Source organism: Mytilus galloprovincialis, chromosome 7 (genome assembly GCF_965363235.1).
Source record: "Mytilus galloprovincialis chromosome 7, xbMytGall1.hap1.1, whole genome shotgun sequence".
Classification (NCBI taxonomy): domain Eukaryota; kingdom Metazoa; phylum Mollusca; class Bivalvia; order Mytilida; family Mytilidae; genus Mytilus; species Mytilus galloprovincialis.
Window position 1 is genome coordinate 19,735,121 of NC_134844.1, and position 20,781 is coordinate 19,755,901.

Genomic DNA, 20,781 nt, shown 5'->3' on the forward strand with positions numbered 1-20,781 from the left:
CTTTTTCATATTTTGACAAGTATACTATTGATCATGGTGAAGAGTCTTTTATTTTTTCAGTTGAATAAATGATGACTATTGAGTTATATGATGATGACTAATGACTGCTTTTAAATGTGCTAGTTTACAAGGTAACAGTTTGCAAGCAGACATTTCACCTAACTCAGAAACATTATTCTGACCAATCTTTGCTGTTACACTTTAATGCCTTAGCCGAGAAGCAACATATACCAATTTAAAAGTCTTTGGTTTGACCGGCCAGGGTTTGAACATATCACCTCCCGCACTGGAGGAGAACATGCTACCAGGAAACCACCGAAGCAGTTCTGAGTTACATTAAAGCTCATGAGTCAAAAACAGACTGAAATTGCCATTGCAGAAAAAAAAATATCAATAGCCAAATAACAATTAACAACAACAAAAATGTGGAAAACTGATTATTTGCCTGAATTTTCGTAGTCAAAGGACCATGACTCTACATAAAATCTTTGGACAGGAAAAACCTTCTAACTTGATCTGTAACCGGTCATGATAAAACCATGTACCAAATATCAAATCAATATCCTCAATTATGACAAAAAAAGTTGTGGAAAAACAATAAATAACTTGTATGAATTTTTCGAAAGACCAAGGACCATAACTCTGCACAAAATAATAAGACAGGAATAAAATACAAACTTGATCTTTAACTGCTCATGATCAAACTAAATACTAAGTATCAAATCAAAATCTTCAAGCATGAAGAAAAAGTATGGAAAACTGATTTGGTGGACAGAGATTGCAAACCTGTTGTCCCATTCGAGTTCAACAGTAGGGAACTAATAAGGAAGTACTAGAATTTCACATAACAAAAAAAAAAACATTAAATAAAGCAGTTGCTGAATAATGACGAGAAGTGCACACGCTGAAAAGTATCGCATGTTTGAGTTGTCATTGAATTTATGTTGAAAGTCCAACATGAAGTTTTTACCACAAGTATAAAATAAACTTAGCATTATCAATGTTCTATGATAATGAGGTTATGGTCAGATGATCCAGACCACCATACAGTCATTCAATTCACCAAATATAGTTGACATGTTGCTTTAAGTATCTGATAGACTCACAAAATTACAAAAATGTATCATTGACCAATGAACCATGAAAATGATGTCAAGGTCAGATAAAGCATACAAGACCGACATGTACACCTGAAAATTATTTCATTCACCAATCATGATAAAGTTTCTGACACTAAATAAATGTGGTCAAATATCTTACAAATCTAATGTGCGATACTGGGCATTGAAGATTTCTTCATGAAAACTTTTCAAAAACAAGAAATTTCAAAAAATTTGGGAAAAAAATATGAACCACTTTAAAAAAAAAAATTGGACCAGCCCCAACTTTTTGAATCCCCTTGGAGCATTTTAAACCATCCAACTCAATCCCAGTCTTTCCTTTGTAGTATGGAACCATTGTAAGGGAGGTAACTCTAATGCAAAAAACAAACACAGAAAAATCAATTCTGTGTATATAAAAATTTATTACAACTGAGCCCTTTGATATACACTTACAATTTCAGGCAATTCTATACATTGCTCCACAAGTATTGTCTAGACACTAGAAAAATGCTTATTTGGGCCCATTTTTGACCCCTTATTCCTTAACCATAGGGACCAACCTTCCTTTTGTTGTTTCAAACTTTGTGTTTAAATTTCATAGATTTATATTTACTGATACTAAAGTTATCGGCAAATTTCCAATTATACTAAAGTTATTGGCAAATTTCCAATTATGCTAAAAATATTGGCAAATTTCCAATTATACTAAAGCTATTGGCAAATTTCCAATGGAGTTTATTATACTAAAGTTATTAGCAAATTTCCAATGGAGTTTATTATACTAAAGTTATTGGCAAATTCCAATGGAGTTTATTATACTAAAGTTATTGGCAAATTTCCATTGGAGTTTATTATACTAAAGTTATTGGCAAATTTCCAATACACATATATTTAAAAGCTGTGTGAGGTAATTCAAACATAACTTTTGGATTACCTCCCTTACTGCGTTCAAATTGTCTTATCTCCTTTCAACCAGAAAAAAACCTTGTTTTCCCCCTAATTCATAAATAGTTTGAGCCATAACCCCCCAAAGTCAATCCTAACCATCCCTTAGTAGTATGGAAACTTATGGTATAATTTCAGAGATTCATACACTTTAACACAAGTTATTGTCTTGAAACTACAAAAATGCTTATTGGGGCCCTTTCTTGGCCTCTAATTCCTAAACAGTTAGGACAATAATCCCCAAAATCAATCCCAACTTTCCTTTAGAGGTTATAAACCTTGTGTTAAAATTTTATTGATTTCTATATACTTATACTTAAGTTATTATCCGGAAACCGTCGGTCTTTTCGGACAACGCTGTCACCTCCGATGTGATACCAATATACGACCAATTTTTTTTAAATCTTAGCGGTCATTTAAAAACTTAACATTAACCAATGAACCATGAAAATGAGGTCAAGGTCAGACGAAACCAGCCAGACTGACATGTACCCATTACCGTCATTTCATACACTACATTGGACATAAGACAGACATAAACTTCATAATGGGACATCTGCATACTAGGTATGAAGCATTCATGTTTTTCTTCCTTCTGAAATATAAAGCTTTATACCAATATTTAACTCTGCTGAATAGTAATACCAGTCACATACAGCAAATTTCATTGCAGGCAAGACAAAAATGACACCAAGTTCAATGGACAATTGAGACAAAGCCATAGTAATTTAAATAGTTGCCTTAACTGCTTGCAAGGTATGAAGATTGGCACCTGTCAAAAAGTTTAAACCAACTGCATTGGTTTGCACCTGTTGTCAGTCAAGAGCTGATGTTCAGGGGATTTTTTTATTGATGTGGTTCATTAGCGTTTCTTTTTTTTTATATAGATTGGACTGGTGGTTTTCCTGTTTGATTTGTTTACACTAGTCCATTTGGGGTCCTGTATAGCTTGCTGTTTTGGGTGTGAGCCAAGGCTCTGTGTCTTCTACCTACTGAAATATAAAGCTTTGTACAAATAGTTATAGCTGAACCAGGATAGTAATTGCAGTGAGACTAAAATGTGTGTAATCCTTCTACATCTTTAATTCTAACCCAAACATTTTTTGTATTTTCTTTTTTTCAATTTCACCCTTCATATCTCCATCATGAATATATTATCACAGTAAACTCAACACCATGTTGAATGTATTATGAAAATAGTTCCAGCAACATCACATCAGTTTGTCTTTCAATTGTGAACCAAGGAAGGATGAGTGGTTGTTTATATTCCAGTGGCAAATATAAAGTATATTCAGGATGAGAACAGGTTTGTCACATAAATCAGAATTATCATGAAATAAATCAGTACCTTTACCATGTTAACATGGACACATTCAACAAACACAATTAAAACATTGATTTGTATAATTTTATTCACATTTTTTACAACAGTTTTGCTAAAACTTTTTTTCAAATTTTATACAAAATGTATAATATCTCTAGGTTTTGTCAATAATGAATAGTAAGGCGTTAATTTTTATCTTTAAATTTTCTATGGAAACTTGTATTCTGTCATTTAACAGACATTCATGTTGGTTTGGAAACAACTGATTTAAAAAATAAATCTAATATTTTCATGCATTTAAATTTTGACTTTAATCAGGATTTCGTATTAAAAATTTTGAATTTTTTGTAAAAAGAAAAAAAAAGAAAAGTTCAAATTCACCTTTTTCAATTTCATAGTTGATTTGACAAACTGGCACAAACAGGCAAGTTCCTAGAAACCTTACTCTTCGGTAATTCAATTTAAAATAATAAATTATAACGTTCAAAAACAAAACTTAACAAATACTAAAATCTTGTAAAATACTCCAATGCCTCATGTAAAAATACAATGCAACAAAGTAATGTACCAATAGTCTGCCAAGAGTTTTATTTAATCGGATAAATGGTTCAATAGTATGTGACCTTCTACATTAAAATATTCAAATTTTGTATTTTCTGCTTAAAAAATAGGTATTTCGCATCTATTCATAAAAATTTCAAAAAGGAAAATTGTATTAATTATTGGTTTACTTTTTGACGCATACATTTTTTTGGTACACAAATGTACTTCAAATTCTATAAAGCCAATGCTAAAATTATCATTATTTTCCGTTCACAGTTTTCCTATAATGTTAAAAATAATATCACAAGAACATTAAGAAATGCACCAAAACAATGACATTTTAAAATGTCTAACTCCAATGATTTAGAGCCAATGATTATATTGATGTGTTAATTTACAATGAAATTATGTAGATTATTTTAGGAATAAACAATATTTTACACTTTCCAAGAAATGTTTTAAAAGATACTTGCTAAAACTATGTAGGATGTAAATAATGACATTAAAAACTCCAAGCAGACAATGCACAATCTGACAAATGATCAAATTTTGATTCAGTACATGGATGTTCTAGACTGAGATAAGTAATCATCATGATGAATTTATTACATATAAAAGAAACCAAGTTTTATCTTAGAGACACAAAGATGAAAGACTAATGAAAGCTTTGTTTGCAATTGCATAATGATTTTTCAAACAATGGAAATTTTAAGTTAGTAAAATATATCTACTGTTATTTTTATTTACAAAAAGAAATTTGTACAATTCATTCAGAGGAATGTTGAGGTACTAGTTTCAATATTTACAATTTCATGTTGATAAATTTAGAAATCTAAAGAAAAATGTATTATGTATCATGAAAAGCTGCCCTTGCATATATGACATGTTTCTCTATATATAATTTAAATTTTGTAGCCTACCAGTCATATTTATGTACTAAGTAGTAATATACTCCTCCCCCCTTTTTCCCCTATAAAACAGCTGTGCTATGGTTACCTTTATGAAACTCCAGGTATCACAATTGACAATTTTACTCAATCATTTCAAGCAGATAAAATAGGTTGTACTCATGTTGAAATAACATTGATCAGGGTTGTTCCGACATAAATTCAACCAGTTTTGACTGCTATGTTATCAAGAGTTATAGTATTTTGACAAGGAAAATGTTTCTCTACATAGAATAAAATTTCTCATTTCTGCCAGTCTTAATTCTTTACTGACATACTGAGTACTGACATATCCCCCCTCCCACTTTCTAATGACTGTGCTATGGTTACCTTCACGAAACTGCAGGTATCAGAATTGAAATTTGAACTAAATCATTTAAAGCAGATAAAACAGGTTGTACTCATGTTGAATTTACATTGATTTTTGTTGGTTTCAATATAATTTCAACCATTCTTGACTACTGTGATATAAAGAGTTCTAGTATATTAACAAGGAAAATGAACTTGGTTTACTAATATTATTGGTTATTTATTTCTTCAATGCAATGGCTAAACAGTTTCATAACATAGTAGATACATATTCTCATTATCAACATAATTCACATTATTTAAAAGTATAACAAATGTAAAACTGGAACTATACAATTCTTTGACAATTGGCAGGATTTGTTTGCCTTGTTGTAGTTTACACACACTTGTTACAATGATAAGATTTTTCTTCATTAGGGGGAGACTGTAAAAATGTTGTAACTGGTCTATTTATACCAGTTCAGGGATCACCACATACATTGTAAAAGGGTGGTGCTTAAAATATTATCATTTCAATTCAATCGAAGAAAAATATTTATAAATTTAACCCATTTGCAATACTTTTATTTATACACATGTGTATATTTATCCTAAACTGTTATGACAAAAATTAAACAGTTTATCATAAGTAACTTACTAAAATTCTACTGATAAACAATTATTTTCTTTACCATGTTTCTGAATTTGATCTAAAATTAAAGGTCGATATTAAGTAAATAAGTAAAGCTAAAAATTTAGGGGAGAGGAGCACCCCCCTAAAATAGCCTGTGGTTATTCCTTAATACCAAATCATTGTAAGAAATGAGGATAAAGCATATCAACAAGACATTTATAAACCACTACAGACAAAAAGTGCTTGAAAATATATCTAGGTCAAGATTTCAGATATTTAGGAGATCCCATATACTGGCGTTATAGAAACTATATGTACATGTAAAAATAGCTTATCACTTATATAATATATCTTATAATAAATTTGATGATATCATTTTCCTATACACAATTATTTTGTCAAATGAAATAATTCAAATGAACACAAAAATAGCTGCCTTGACCCTCGATTTCTCCATAATCTGAGCACTGACAGAAACATTATTAAAGTACAGAAATCTTACATCTTGTTGTATACTCCCCATAACTGGACAAATTAAATATTAATTGGTTTAAGAATTATTCATCTCAACAAATCTCATAGGAAATTTAATTCACAAATCATGTATGCATACAAATATAAAGACATTTTATTTTAATGTAAACATAATATCTGTCAGATCTTTCATAATTTTAAATGCTTTACCATGTTTACTAAAAACTTCTTCTTGTTTTTTTGTTGTTTTTTTTAAATAATAGAGAAGTCTTAATACTTATAAATTATTCAATTGTCGAAGTTTTGAGGTGGAAAACCAAGATGAAGATTTCTGTATGGATTTAGACATATTCTCAGCACAATAAACAAATCACCACTTATGTCTTTATTTGTGAATTTAATTTTCTTTTTGCTTAAGATTTAGACAGAAGTATGATATATAACTCTGACAATAAACAAATTTATATACCATACCAATAACCACTTATTTTTAGAAACATTTACCATTTGTTGTTAAATCTAGTGAAAATAAAATTGTTTATATTTGTATCAGGACAGTTTAAAAATCTTCAGATTGTACAGAATTTTTTTTTTTTTTTAGGGCAAATGAATTAAATTTCCAATAAAGACATAAATATGGTGATTTGAATTAAAACATAAAAATTTATGTATATAACATGTATAATAGTAAACAAAAACAATAGCACTATCATAAACTACACAACAAATTTGTTGTTTTCAATTCTTGTCCGTGAAGATTTTCTCTTTGTGAAGCGATTGTCTCTACAATTGTTACAGACAAATGTTTCAGGGATATTGTTTTTACGAATTTTAGCACATGACAGATGAATCCATGTTTCACACACCGAACATTCAATCATTGGTCTTCCTCCGTAAGGCTTCATACAGAAACAGGTTATCAACTCATAAGACTCGTCATCTGAAAAATAGTATGATTATACAATTAAGTTTGTCAAAAAGATAATTTGTTTCATTTTACTATAACAAAGATTAAATTAATACAATTTGTCTGATGGATTCACTATATCAATCTTTTGTAAATGTAAATAATGAATGATTTTCTCAATTCTGTCTGCAATATTTGTATTCATGTTGTACAATTCCATTTATCTTCTTCCAAGGATGAGAAATGTTGACTACATTTTGTGCATGACTTATCTAGGACAGTGTTGAAACAATACAACAAACTTAAAATCAAAGATCTTCTCCTCAGATGAGATTGTTACTTCATGTACAAAACAATGAACAGACAGTTAATCCTGAGTTAGACAGTCTTTAAACTGACCTGGATCAATGGCAAGTAATGATTGACATAATTGAGACTGTATCAAAATTCAGTATTTTGAGTCTTGGCCATGGCTGTCTGTACTGATTGGAGTGACTCAGTGTCCAACAGAAAAGGAAGTTGTTTTTACCAAAGTTAGACAAGGATAGTTGTAATGATGGACTAGTGAAGTAGTATTTCAACTCAACAGTGAAACAACAAAGGAAACTTATCAAAACCTGGCATGTCTGTAGCAGTCAACTTAATACTGGGACTGTCACTTTCATACCAGGGATGATTGTATCTAAGGGCACAACTAAACAAGGAAGACAATCTTACCTGAATCCGGCATATCTGGACCCATTGATAGATGACTGGGACTGCCAGCAGAGAGGGTTGTGTCTGATGTATAACTATCTGCAGTACTCCCACTGCTGTCTAAGGGACTGGCGTTGTGCTGACTTCTCATTTCCTAAAAATTACAAGTTAACAATTCTTCATTCCAATCTAGATTAATCATTACTAGTCAAACTGAATCATATTTTGAATTGGTTAAAGCATAAAAGAAAAGCTTTACTTTTTAATTATACATTTTCTCATATATAAATTTGTTCATTTCAAACAATTTAAAATATTTGACAAGATTTAGTTTTTGCTCCTGATAATGCAATATATGCATTACCCACTGTTTTTTTCTTCCCCTGAAGACATATGTTTACAATTACAAGTATTTAGTCTGTACAAATTATGACATGTTTGTATGTTACAGTACTTTTTTACCTCCAAGTGCGAAAAATTGCCCCAAGGAAATGTCACCCCTCCCAATACATTCTACAATAACTATTGTAATTGATCACTCAACCAGGAAGTTATAAGCTTTGATCTTTAGAAATCAATGATCAGAAAATCAATTTCAATCAGCAATCAATTTTCATTTAACATATATTTGTAATTAGATATTCAGTTTCATTTGTTTATTTGTAGCAGTAAAATAATTATTGTTTGATCAATTAAAGTGTCATACTGAAATAATTTAATACTGTATCATATGTAATTTATTTACTTCATTCTAGGACAGACAGTATAAGGATGTTTAGAAACATTTGCTGTTCTGAGCATTCATGAAACGTGAAGAAAATTTACATGAATTAATTATGTATTTCATCCAGAATTACAATCTTTTTATTTATATTTTCTTTGCTGGTGTGAACCAAGGCTCTGTGTTTAATGCCATAATTGACCTATAATGGTTTACTTTTACAAATTGTGATTGGATGAAGAGTTATCTCATACCACATCTTCTTATATCTATGATCTTGAAACATGTTTAAAATGAAAATGAAACTTGTTTTTAAAAACAGTAACATATGTGATTGTCTAAAATAGAATATGGATATACTGGATTATATTCCATAACATTTTTTTAAATGGTCATGCACATTTGGTTCGACAAACTACTCACATCATGTTTATTTGATTCATACTGTGTATATTCCAAAATCATGGTGCAAAAAGCATAAAAATCTTCTTTGGTTTTCTTTTTCTTTGGAGGCGAACTACCAGTATGCTGAAATAAATGAAACAATAAATAATCTAAGTTATAAAGAACCCTCAAGTATTTAGACAAATTTTCATGAAATTAAAATGATTTAAAAACAAAGTTCTAGTGAATAATATAGATATGTATGTGAGACAAATGATTTCAAAGTTTTCACTACTGAACAATGCTTAACTCAAAACTATAATGAAAGGTCTCCAAAATCAAAATAAATTGTATATTAATTAAATTATTTATAAGACAAAAAAAACTTTACCTTATTTTTATTTTTAAATCTGTCAATCCAAACCATAACAATTGAGTACATGTATCTCTAATAATTATACCTTGAAGTTTTTCTATTTTTATTTTTTTTATTTATCAGTGGTACATGTATAATATTTCAAACCTTATTATTATTTGTATGCAATTACTGGATATCAAAGATGTCCCTTTAATATGCTGACGCTGCAAGAGAAACACACACAAAGTAAAAGTGATTGTAAGACATCAAACTATGTCTGGTAAATTGTCACAGAATTCCATATAGACATCATTACTTGACTCAAGACATAAAACAATCACTTTTTTCACTTTGAAGTGAGATATTTTCTCTTCTTGGGTAAAATTTACTTGAAATTGCAAGAAGTCTGTCAAAGCTAGCCTTTTTTAAAAGTACTTTGAAAGGTTTTTCATTGATAAATCTTGGATTGTAATAATAATCATATCAGATGCATATGCAGCAGAGACAAGTAAATGACTAGCACATTAGATTTATTTCGGTTCATTTATATCCAGTGGCAGACCCAGGGGGAGGGTTCCGGGGGTTGGAACCCCCTTTTTTTTGGACGATCAATGCATTTGAATGGGGACATATAGTTGGAACACCCCGACCCCCTTTTTAGAATGGCTGGATCCGCCACTGATATCATCAGTATGTTGAACCAATTGATATAGAATATTTATATAAAGCTGACCTGTCCTTTTTTGTTGTTCTTAATCACTCAATGAAATACACAGACCTACTAGACATGCAATGGGAAATTAAAGACTGTCTAGATTTATAATGTAAGTTAACATGCTGTAGTGACAGCAGTGTCCTTCACCCCTCAAAAATACAATTTTCTCAAAAACAAAATATCATTAATCCTGTTTAACTATCTTAACATCCTCTTTAGCGACAAAATATTGATTATTCAAAAGAAATACATTGTCTAGAAAGGATTTCTCTTAATAATTGTTGTATATGTTTTGATTTGTCTGCTGTTCCCCCCTTCATTTTTTGGACACATGACAAATAACTTAGATCTAAAGTTTATGTTGAAAATATCGAACACAATATTACAAACAATCAACAGTAACGTAATTTTGTATGGAACCCTTCTCTTTTATCGCCCTGAAAATAATTTAAACGGTTGTAAAACGACCCAGTCATGGCCGACTTGTTCAGAAATACCAAGCCGCCATCTTTGATAACGAAATTTTCAAAGAAAATATATCAACATTTCTTACCTCATATTCTGATCTTCCCAGAGGTTTCCTGTTTTTAGGAGCTGAAATAATACGAAGAACTCGATTAACACTACAAGTCATACAAACTGTAACAACTATTCAAAGATAAACAATTTCTGTACAAACAAAAGAATATGGAGGACTCGGCTTATTGTTTACCAAATTTTAAATCTTCAAAATCGGTTTTAATATTGAATGATAAGAAAGGACACCAACTAAATACGAATACATATTAATATCCGAATCATATTCGAACAAAAATAGGTTACAAATCAGTTGTTTTCTGGACAATTACATCAAATGTTTTGACCATGGAGACCAGCGTTTGTGAAATCGACAGACTGCCTCTCACAAAATTTACTGCATACGAAATATTTACAGGAAATCTATCGACAAAAAGTATAAAATATCAAAACTATACCTTTAAAGATATCTTCTGTCATCCTTTTACTAATTTCCTTTCACTAAATACAGAACAATCCACGATTAAAAACTTCGAAATCCAGTCGGCTGACATGCAAACGGTTCCTTCCTGTGGAAATGGGATACTATGCGTCGCAACCTTTGCGCAGGTCACGACCTGCAAAATTAGCATGAACGTCAATCGGTTTCTAAATTTAGATTTGTTGTAATTTTAAGGTGAAGGTCGCTCAAAGAAAAAGTGGCGGGAATATTTAAACTTTTTGAGAAGTCAATCAATTTCAATGTCCATAAACACAATACTTACACATACTTTGCAATATATAATGGCATTTTAAGAGTGTAGTATCCTTGAGGTAGATCATAAGTATATATTTTTTTAGACAGAATTTTCTTATTAAATTTGCAAAAATGAAGATTTAACTATGCTTTTTTTCAAAAATACAATAAAAAGTATGGGTCACTGTGCTATTTTTCAAGCTATGAGTCGTTGAAAATTGCCTAAATTTGGTTAGTTTGTTCATGAAAAAACACAATAGTGTGCATATAAAAAAAATTCTATGAGATAAAATTTTGAAATAAATTGTGAGAAGATAGGTTTCATAATATTTTTTAAAGAAAATAAAAAGAAAACATGGTGTCACCGAACTTGTTTTCTTGCTACAAGTGATAATTACAAATTTTCATTATTAGCCCAGTTTAAATTTTGTACTAAAAGAGTTATCTCCCCTTCAATGGCTCATTTGAAAAAAAATAATTTTAAAAACCAAAAATTTTGATATTTATTAAAATATTTTGAATAATACAATAAATTTACCAGTTTTCTTTATATAAATGAGGGTATGGATGGGGGGGTCTGTTATTCTGTAAACATTTAATTTTCACCCCATTTTTCTCTAATCTTTAAAAAATTAACCCCTTTTTTCTCTAATCTTCCAAAAATTAACCCTTTTATTCTCTAATCTTCTATTTTTTGGCTCATTATTCTCTAATCTTCATTTTTTAAGGGCATTATTCTTTAATCATTTAACCCCATCCAAACCCTCATAAATAAACAGTTTAACCATTTAATTGCAAATATGTCTCCAAAGCAGATTTGGGCAAATAAGAAGACTGATTTTGTACTGTGATTGTACAATCCAAGATTGCGGTATACCATGAATCACTGATATTATAATTTAAACCAATGCTCTAAAGCTTGTTTCTAATGGGGTCACTTTGTGTAAACGGCTTATTGTTTCAACATGCAAAAAAAGAATAATTGCAGTTGTATAATTTTTTTTAATGTTCATATTTATATGATTTAACATGGCATGTACGTGTGGTTGCTAATTTACTTTCTGCATCTGGGTCCGCAGTTAACCAATCTTGGAGCACTCAAAAAAATAAGTGAGATGACAGATTGAAGTTTATTTGCTAACTTTCTAATATTTTCCATGCGTTTCCAGTTTCACAGATGCCTCTTGAGTTGCTTAGATTCTAGCCTAGGAAAGGCCTCACGGAAAAGCTGTGAAAAAATAGGTTACAGAAAGACAATACACCAATAGAAGTACATTTCTGAAGATTGGATCAGATAAAGGAATTTTGTTCCATGAAAAAAAAGAAAATTTACAAATGTTTAATAGAAAAAACTATTTAAAGCCATTTATTAAAGGACCATAATCAATTTACCTTATAATTAAATCTTAAAGATGACTCAAACCTTCAAAGTTCCAATATTATAAATTTTGAATACTGTTCCAAAAGAAGAATGGGAAGGATATGAATTAAAAACCAACATACAGAGGCATAGAGAGGCATAGCTATGGAAGACATTTGGCTAACATTTTCATATTACTCTTATGTATATGGCAATGGATATCCCTTTTAAAGTACATCTAATATAAAATCAGCACTTGTGGTAAGATTGCCAATAAGACAATTATCTACCAGTCCAAATCAAAGATTTAAGGAAATACATATACCCATCTACTTAACCAGAAAAAAAAGTTTTAACTGAACAATGTTATTTACCTCAAATTCAGCAAATGACTAAATACTAGCCCTTAATTATAGTTTTAAACACAATTTTGTAACTGACTAAGTTCCAGTCTATGTAGCAAGACAAGTGGTTTAGACTAGTGTTTACCTAGAAACAGAAGTACCTGAAGCAATAGGTATGTCTGACACCTTGGAATCCTTCAAAAGTGGCATATCCACTCTAATATTTGAAGGATCCATAACAACTTATTAAACTACAAAGCCACTGTACATAATGTATATGGGTCATTTTCAAAAAATGTCGAATTTTGAAATTGAAAATATTATTAAAAGTTACTTATTCAAACAACCCTCTACATAAGCAAATCAAAACAAACAGTACTTTAAGAACAACATATTAAAAGATGCAATCTTAATGATGTCATACAAAAATATGTTGAAACATTTTTTGATCGGTGGTACATTATTTTGTCTATCCTGTTACCATTTTCAAAAGAAATTTTAGGTTATTAAGAAAGGGTTTAGATAAAATGTTAAGCTTGTTTTACGTAGACAATTAGATGGTTTTCAAGAGAATAAACTTCTATATATATTCATTCTGTAATATAATAGATTATTTGTCAATTTAACAGGTTGTACTGAAAAATGCCTCTAAAAATTGGTTTTCAAAGGTTGTAAAAATTACCACCAGTAATGCAAGTCTAAGATAGCAATTTATATTGTTCGGCATTTTTTCACCCTTTCAAATAAACCCAACATCAAGTAAATCCCTCATAAGTTAGTTTAATTTTCTCTATATTTCATTGGTAACAGGAACGTACGTTTCTGATATATTACTATATAAAAGTCTATCCTGTTACCTTTTTGTCTATCCTGTTACCGATATCAGTATTGCACCTGCGAATGCTTAATTGGGAAGATTAATACGTTATAACCTGAAGATGACTTCAAACAACGAAATATTTCATTCGTTTTGCACCTATATGTTAAGATAAAAAAATTAACGACGTTTTTGTCTACAATTGTCTATCCTGTTACTGTAACCATAGCAACCATAGTAACAGGATAGACATAACAGGATAGACAAATTTCTTCGTTTTTGATTGCTGTTGTGAAATAACTACTCCCTTTGGTGAAGTGATTATGTTTTTCTATTGTGAATTTGGTTTCCAACACGTTATTGCACTTTTTACAAGTATACTGTTGGTGTATTTAATCAAAACTGGTGGTAACAGCATAGACATGAAAAAAAGTACGCTATATTTTTTTCACTAAATGTCTTGAAATTTCTTTTCTCTACACTGTCGTTCAAGAAACGAGGCGTTTTAAATGTAAAGATTACTTTGCACTTTTGAGATCAACACTGACTGATTCAATATTCATAGGGAGAATAATTTCACGGCTGATTTAAGTAGCGGTAACAGGAAAGACATGAACCTCCTGTACGCAGATTCAATTTAGTTTGTAGATAATATGTTACATACAATGATATAGAAGCTACGATTTTTCGTTAGAGTAATATTAAACGTTCTTAAAAAGTCCCTTTTGCAGATATCAAGGCAATCAGAAAATCGCAAAAAAATCATTTGAAATGTGTTTTTCTGACACTGTACGCAGACAAATACCCCCAAAATGGGTCTTAAATGCAGTTTAATCTTATCAAAATAGATGTAAGGTGTGTTTATTATTAATGTTCTGAATCACAAATCCGACAAGCTTTCATTTAAACCATTACAACTGAAATTTCCATTAGAAATAAAAAAGTTAGCATGGGTGTACTGAAAATTCGACATTTTTTGAAAACGACCCATATATGTTATTGTTAATGATTTTTCTTTGTCATATTGTTTTTGAATTAAGTCCATATGTACATAGCGCACAAGTCCCGGGAAGTTTTACACTCCTACTTAGGAGTCTACTCCCGTATTCGGAAGAAGAAGAAGTAAATAGATACTAATTAATGTAGTAACATATCTCATGTCAATTGGTTACTATAGATACTTAATCCCACTTAATGATGATAATACGTAGACTTGCAGACATGTTTGGTCCGAGATTGAACCAAGCGGAGCGATGACATAGCAACGTTACTAGTTAACAACGAACACAATCATCATTACCTGATATCGTTTCCTATTACATTAAATACGACTAGTATTTATTATGGAGTGTGATCGTTTCTGGGCTAATAAATACCCGTTTCAAACAATATTTCAATAATTCAAAAAAAAGAGTTCAAAAGTCCCCGTAGTGCACATATTTATCTCTTCTAATATACAAGGGCAGTTATTAAAAAAAAGCATTTTCTTTCTTTTTTTTAATTTAATATCTAAAGAGAAATAAAAGCTTCAGGCCAAATGCAATGGTACATTTTTTATATCAATTATGATTTATATTTTAAAGGGGGCATAGTTGGTTTTATTATTTGATCAGGACTTATTTTCGCGAGTTTCAAAGACATTGCTGATGATATAAATTTCACAAAAATCTGGCAACACATGACGGACGCCCGGCATTTCTGTCCCCTGCAACGCGTTAAGACAAGTAATAAAACAATCCCATGTGGAGGCTCAAATTCCGGGAAAGGGGGGTATCACTTCAGAGCCTATATTTCGAAGTTCCATATACAAAAGGGCCTTTGTAATGGGTCCATTTTGAGATTTCATATTTCAATTGGATGTGAAACTTTAACATCACATATTACTGTATCTAATGATGGTAGTTACGAGAAAACAACAAAATTCTGTGAGAAACTTATATATTGATGAGTATTTTGAAATTAAACAAAAATCTAGCCATTGTCGGATTGTAGGGGGAGTACACATGTATACAGGTAAAACGTCCGAAAAAAAAGTGCATAAAAGGTCCTAAAATTTTTGTTTGCCTCGCTCCGCTCGGCGAACAGTTTCGCATCCACATGATTTTAACCCTGGCTACGCCACTGTAATACACTAAATCTTTACTGTAAGTGAGGCTCTTTTATTTTTCTTGTGTATTATTTGGAGTTTAGTATGGCATTCATTATCACTGAACTAGTATATATAATTGATTAGGGGCCAGCTGATGAACGCCTCTGGGTGCGGGAATTTCTCGCTGCATTGAAGACCTGTTGGTGACCTTCTGCTGTTGTCTGTTCTATGGTCTGGTTGTTCTCTCTTCTACAAATTCCATATTTCAATTCTCAATTTTATACTCTAAAACTATTGCAAACCATTCAAAATTCAAAATGCATAGAAATTTGAACTAAAACCTGTGAAAATTACTACATCTAAGCCTTTGAATGACACTCGACAAAAACAATATGCATAGTAATTTTAGCTATGTTTTCATAATAGCAATGAAGTGGAATTAAAGTCTTGAAGTGTTGTACAGTAAGTATGCTTTTAACTTGACTGTGTTTTTTTACAGCAGTTTGTTCAAATTTCTCAGAAGTTAAAAAGTTTGGTTTGATATAACAAATTGTAATTGGATCAGCATTTTTTCAACCTTTTATTTCTTCAAAACAGAGATATAATAATTAATAATGTTAATTTAGTGACACTTATAATTGTTAATTAACAGCATATATATTATATATATTTTTTTTTTATATATATCTTTAATCCTTCTTAATATATTCAAATTTTAAATTCTGAATTACAGCATCATATACAGTATATACCACATGCAGCTGGATGCATGGATGCTGAAGCAAATGAATATCTGAAATAAAAGCATCAATAGTGTATCCTGAGTATGTCTTCTCTCATTGACTTTAGCTGAAAACAAGAACATAAATATCGCCATATTCTGCATGTCCCTGTCTAGAGTCAGGATGTCATTTTTGCTGTGTAACATATTAGTTTTTTGTTCATCATTTTGTACATAATGCAGCTGTTAGTTTTCTCATTTAAAAACTTTTGCATTTGTCATTTAGGGCCTTTAATAGCTGACTATGCAGTATAGACTTTGCACTTGTTGAAAACTGTACAGTGACCTATAGTCGTTAATTTCTGTGTCATTATGGAGAGTTGTCTCATTGGCAATCATACTACATCTTCTTATTTCTATATTAAATGTTGATAACAATACCCTAATGGAAAGAAACACCTGCGTCTGGCTTTACACTATTCATAAAATGCAACATAAAAATCAATGCACTAGGATATCAACAAAAATCTATTGGTAAATATTCTTTTCAAGTTATCCTGAAGTATAAACAGTAAAGAATATTTTTAAACTATTATTTCTAGTTGAACAAACCAATAATCATACCTGCCAACTCTTCAAAATCTCAATGGAGGATTTAAAGCACAAGAGGATTTTTTGCTTCTCTTTTATTGTCATAAGCACTTTAATCTACTGTTATATTGTTTGAATGAGTATGTATGTGCTTAAATAGCCTTTTAAATCATTTGAATTTCTGTTTTGAGATGTTCATTGAATAAAATATAAAATATAAAAGTTCAGGTCAACACCTCTCAAGGGGGATACCCCCATATATCAGGATAGTTGGCAGGTCTGAGCAGCAACACATGTTGTGGACCTAAAATGACATGGTTTTAGATTTCAGACTTATTTGTAAAAGCTTTTAAAGCATGAGGACAAATAAGATTTCTGCCTGCTATTAAGCATAATCAAAATTTATATTTTTGACAATATATAATATTATTTCATAGCAATATAATATTTCCCACAGAAAGTAATAAATTCCAATATTGCACTAGTGCAATAAATCTTCAAAATTCATGACGTCATCAACGACCAAATCTTAGTTTAAACCAATTTTTACTTTCAAATATTATATTAAATAAAAGGGTTATTGCATGAATATTGGAGAATATTGTCCCTCGTAGAACATATATTGCACTCACAAGCTCGTGCAATATAAAATTCTACTCGGGACAATATTCCCCAATAATATATAACCCTTATAATATCTCTAAAAGATATCTGACATATAAAATATCTTTAAAAGATATCTGACATATATAATATCTTTAAAAGATATCTGACATATAAAATATCTTTAAAAGATATCGGACATATAAAATATCTTTAAAAGATATCAGACATATAAAATATCTTTAAAAGATATCTGACATATATAATATCTTTAAAAGATATCTGACATATATAATATCTTTAAAAGATATTATTATATATTGTCAGAATTATCAAATTAATGTATATGCTACCAACCTTACTGTACTAGATGGACATTTCAACAATTTCAACTACATGTCCCCATTCATTGACTTTCCAAAAAAGGCTTTCAGATCCGCGCCTGCTATGCTTGAACCTTGATACCAAATTTCAGAAATTCTTGATTCTTAGTTTTTGAGAAAAATGGGACAAATTTTTCATTCATGGCTATTATATACCGTATAAATCGTTAAATAAGCCGCAGGTTTTTTTCTCTGTCTTTGTCCCTGCGTGTTATACTCGGGTGCGTGTTATGTAAGTATTATTTTCTGTTTTCAGGACGACGGTGAAAGAAAAAAATATCTGGATTTGTTTTCTGGAGACAGTCAGATTGTCAAGTGCTTGCAGTGACTTGATAAATTGTTAATGTTGCATATTTTGTTATGAATAAATAAATATATTAACTAAATCGTTTGTTTTTATTTCATTCAATCATTGTTGGTTTACAGGAAGTCGATAACCATGTGTTTAGTGTTCATTTCGTAAACAAAGAAAGATAACTCTGTCCATACAGGATATTAATTGTGTATTTATCATAAATATGTAGTTGTTAGTTGATTTAATGTGTTTTAATATAAAATTTTCTAATGAAATAATAAAGAAAGTGATTGTGTGTCTTGCCAATATTACAAGTTTCTTTAAATGACGATGGTGATGCATGTGCTTAAATCGACACTTTAAAGTGCTTCATAAACAAAGAGAGATAATCGTGTTTGAGAAGAGGTACCAAACAGGATAAAATACTGAAGAGTAACTGTTTGTCGTTTTATTGTGTTTCAAAACGAAATATCTTTACGAAATATTATTGGATGTTTAACTAAAAAAAAAAGAATACTAATTTTTATAATTTAATCTGTTAAAACATTTATTTATTGCCGTCTTCTTTTAATCCCCCTTGTCATTGTTCATAACACTAGACAATGACTTGCAAAAAGTAAATTGTTTTGTTTGTTGTATTCATCCAAATTAAAATTGAAAAATGTTTGTTACGTTCAGAACTTCAACTTTTATTTTATAGACAACAATAAAATTCTTAAGATTGATTTAATTAAAAAAAAATCTTGACTTTTGGGTGAACAGTTTTCACACGTGGGTACAGGTAAGTAGGTCATAATCAAGGTAAACAATGGCAGTTTTATGGCTTGGGTGACCTTTCATGCATACATTTTTAAGATTAATTTAAATCCTTAATGCCAATTCAAACAATAAAGAAGCAATCAATACCATACTAATTTTAATCAAAACAACAAGGTTCAATGGACACCCAAGCTGTCAACACATGGCCATTGTTGACAAAAAACATCAAACGAAACTGGCATAATTAAAACAATGAGAAAAGTATAATTATTTTATTACGATTTTTTATTTTAATATGACACAAATAAATATATTCAAAAATACTCTCAACTTTCTCACCAATCTGAAAATAGAAATGAAACAAATTACGGTGTGAGTTACAAAAGGAGAAAATATTCATGACACTATCAGGTCAGTAGAATAAATATACGTTTTCTTCAGTGTGCGCTTAATATTCAGGTGCGTTTTATGTAAGGACAAAAACAATCTTCCCCCCAAAAAACGGCCGTGCGGCTTATAAAACGATGCGCTTTAAATTCGAAAATATACGGTAATAGAATATATATCAATCTGGTCACTGGATTTCGCTTTTAAGTCGGTACCTCTCTCTGAAATCTGAATGTTATGCCCACTCTTACTTTTATGCGAGTAGGGTACACATATTTTTGTTAGAATCAAATGTATTGCCAGAATGATGGTGTTCAGAAAACAACATGTTGGATTCTTCAACTGCAATAGATTATACCAACCAAGTTAAATGTGTCATAGCTCTTTTAAAATGTTTAAGACTAATAGTGTTACTTCATTTGTTGTATTTTTTTTTTAATCTGATGTCTTCCATTAAATGTTTTACAATAGATGGTCAACAGACTTTGCAAGCAATATCTTGAAAAAAATGATGACCACAGCAAATTTCTTTTGGGAATTCCAGTTCATGTGGTTCTTTTTTACTTGCCTTTTTGGACTTTCATACATAAGTAAGTTGGTACAGTAGGCAACATCCAAGTTACTTCTTTTTATTTTATTGTATATTTTAGACAGTTTGCCTGGCTTCAACATGTGACTTCATTGAAGAAAAACTGAGCTAGAATAGGAGTCTCATCCTTTGCTTCTTTTCATTTCTTCCACATGATATCAAGATCAACATATAAAAGTAGCATATAATAAGGTAATACCATATATATTTGTAATTGTTTCTAGGGTATTGTAATACTAACACATGTACGAAACTAAATGTTTTTTCCTGAACTGAACAATTCCCTCTCCTCTGAAAAGTCAACCCTGATATCTTCTATTCCTGAACAAGTAATCTTTTGAATCCTGCTTGTACAGAACAAGACCTGATCTCAGCATTTATATGATTGACAGACATTGACAATTTATGGAAATTAAAGTAAAGGCAACTTAAAAGGCTTCTTTCCATATTTTTAGATAAAATCTTCATAACAATCAAAATCAAGAAATTCAACCGTCTTATAAACAATTGGGATTGTGTTAAATCTGAAAACTTAACACATAGACAAAACAA

At 30.4% G+C, this 20,781-nt stretch overlaps 1 protein-coding gene across 1 annotated transcript; it reads right to left on the reverse strand.

Moving 5' to 3' along the window:
• Window positions 1-6,820: 6,820 nt before the first annotated feature.
• On the reverse strand, window positions 6,821-11,153 carry LOC143082482 (uncharacterized). The gene is made up of 5 exons (XM_076258165.1): window positions 11,014-11,153; window positions 10,593-10,633; window positions 9,006-9,110; window positions 7,883-8,015; window positions 6,821-7,198 (listed from the first exon to the last, which is right to left on the reverse strand). Exons 1-5 carry the CDS (start codon window positions 11,033-11,035, stop codon window positions 6,975-6,977), a joined length of 525 nt encoding a protein of 174 aa, XP_076114280.1. The 5' UTR covers window positions 11,036-11,153; the 3' UTR covers window positions 6,821-6,974.
• Between the last annotated feature and the right edge of the window lie 9,628 nt (window positions 11,154-20,781).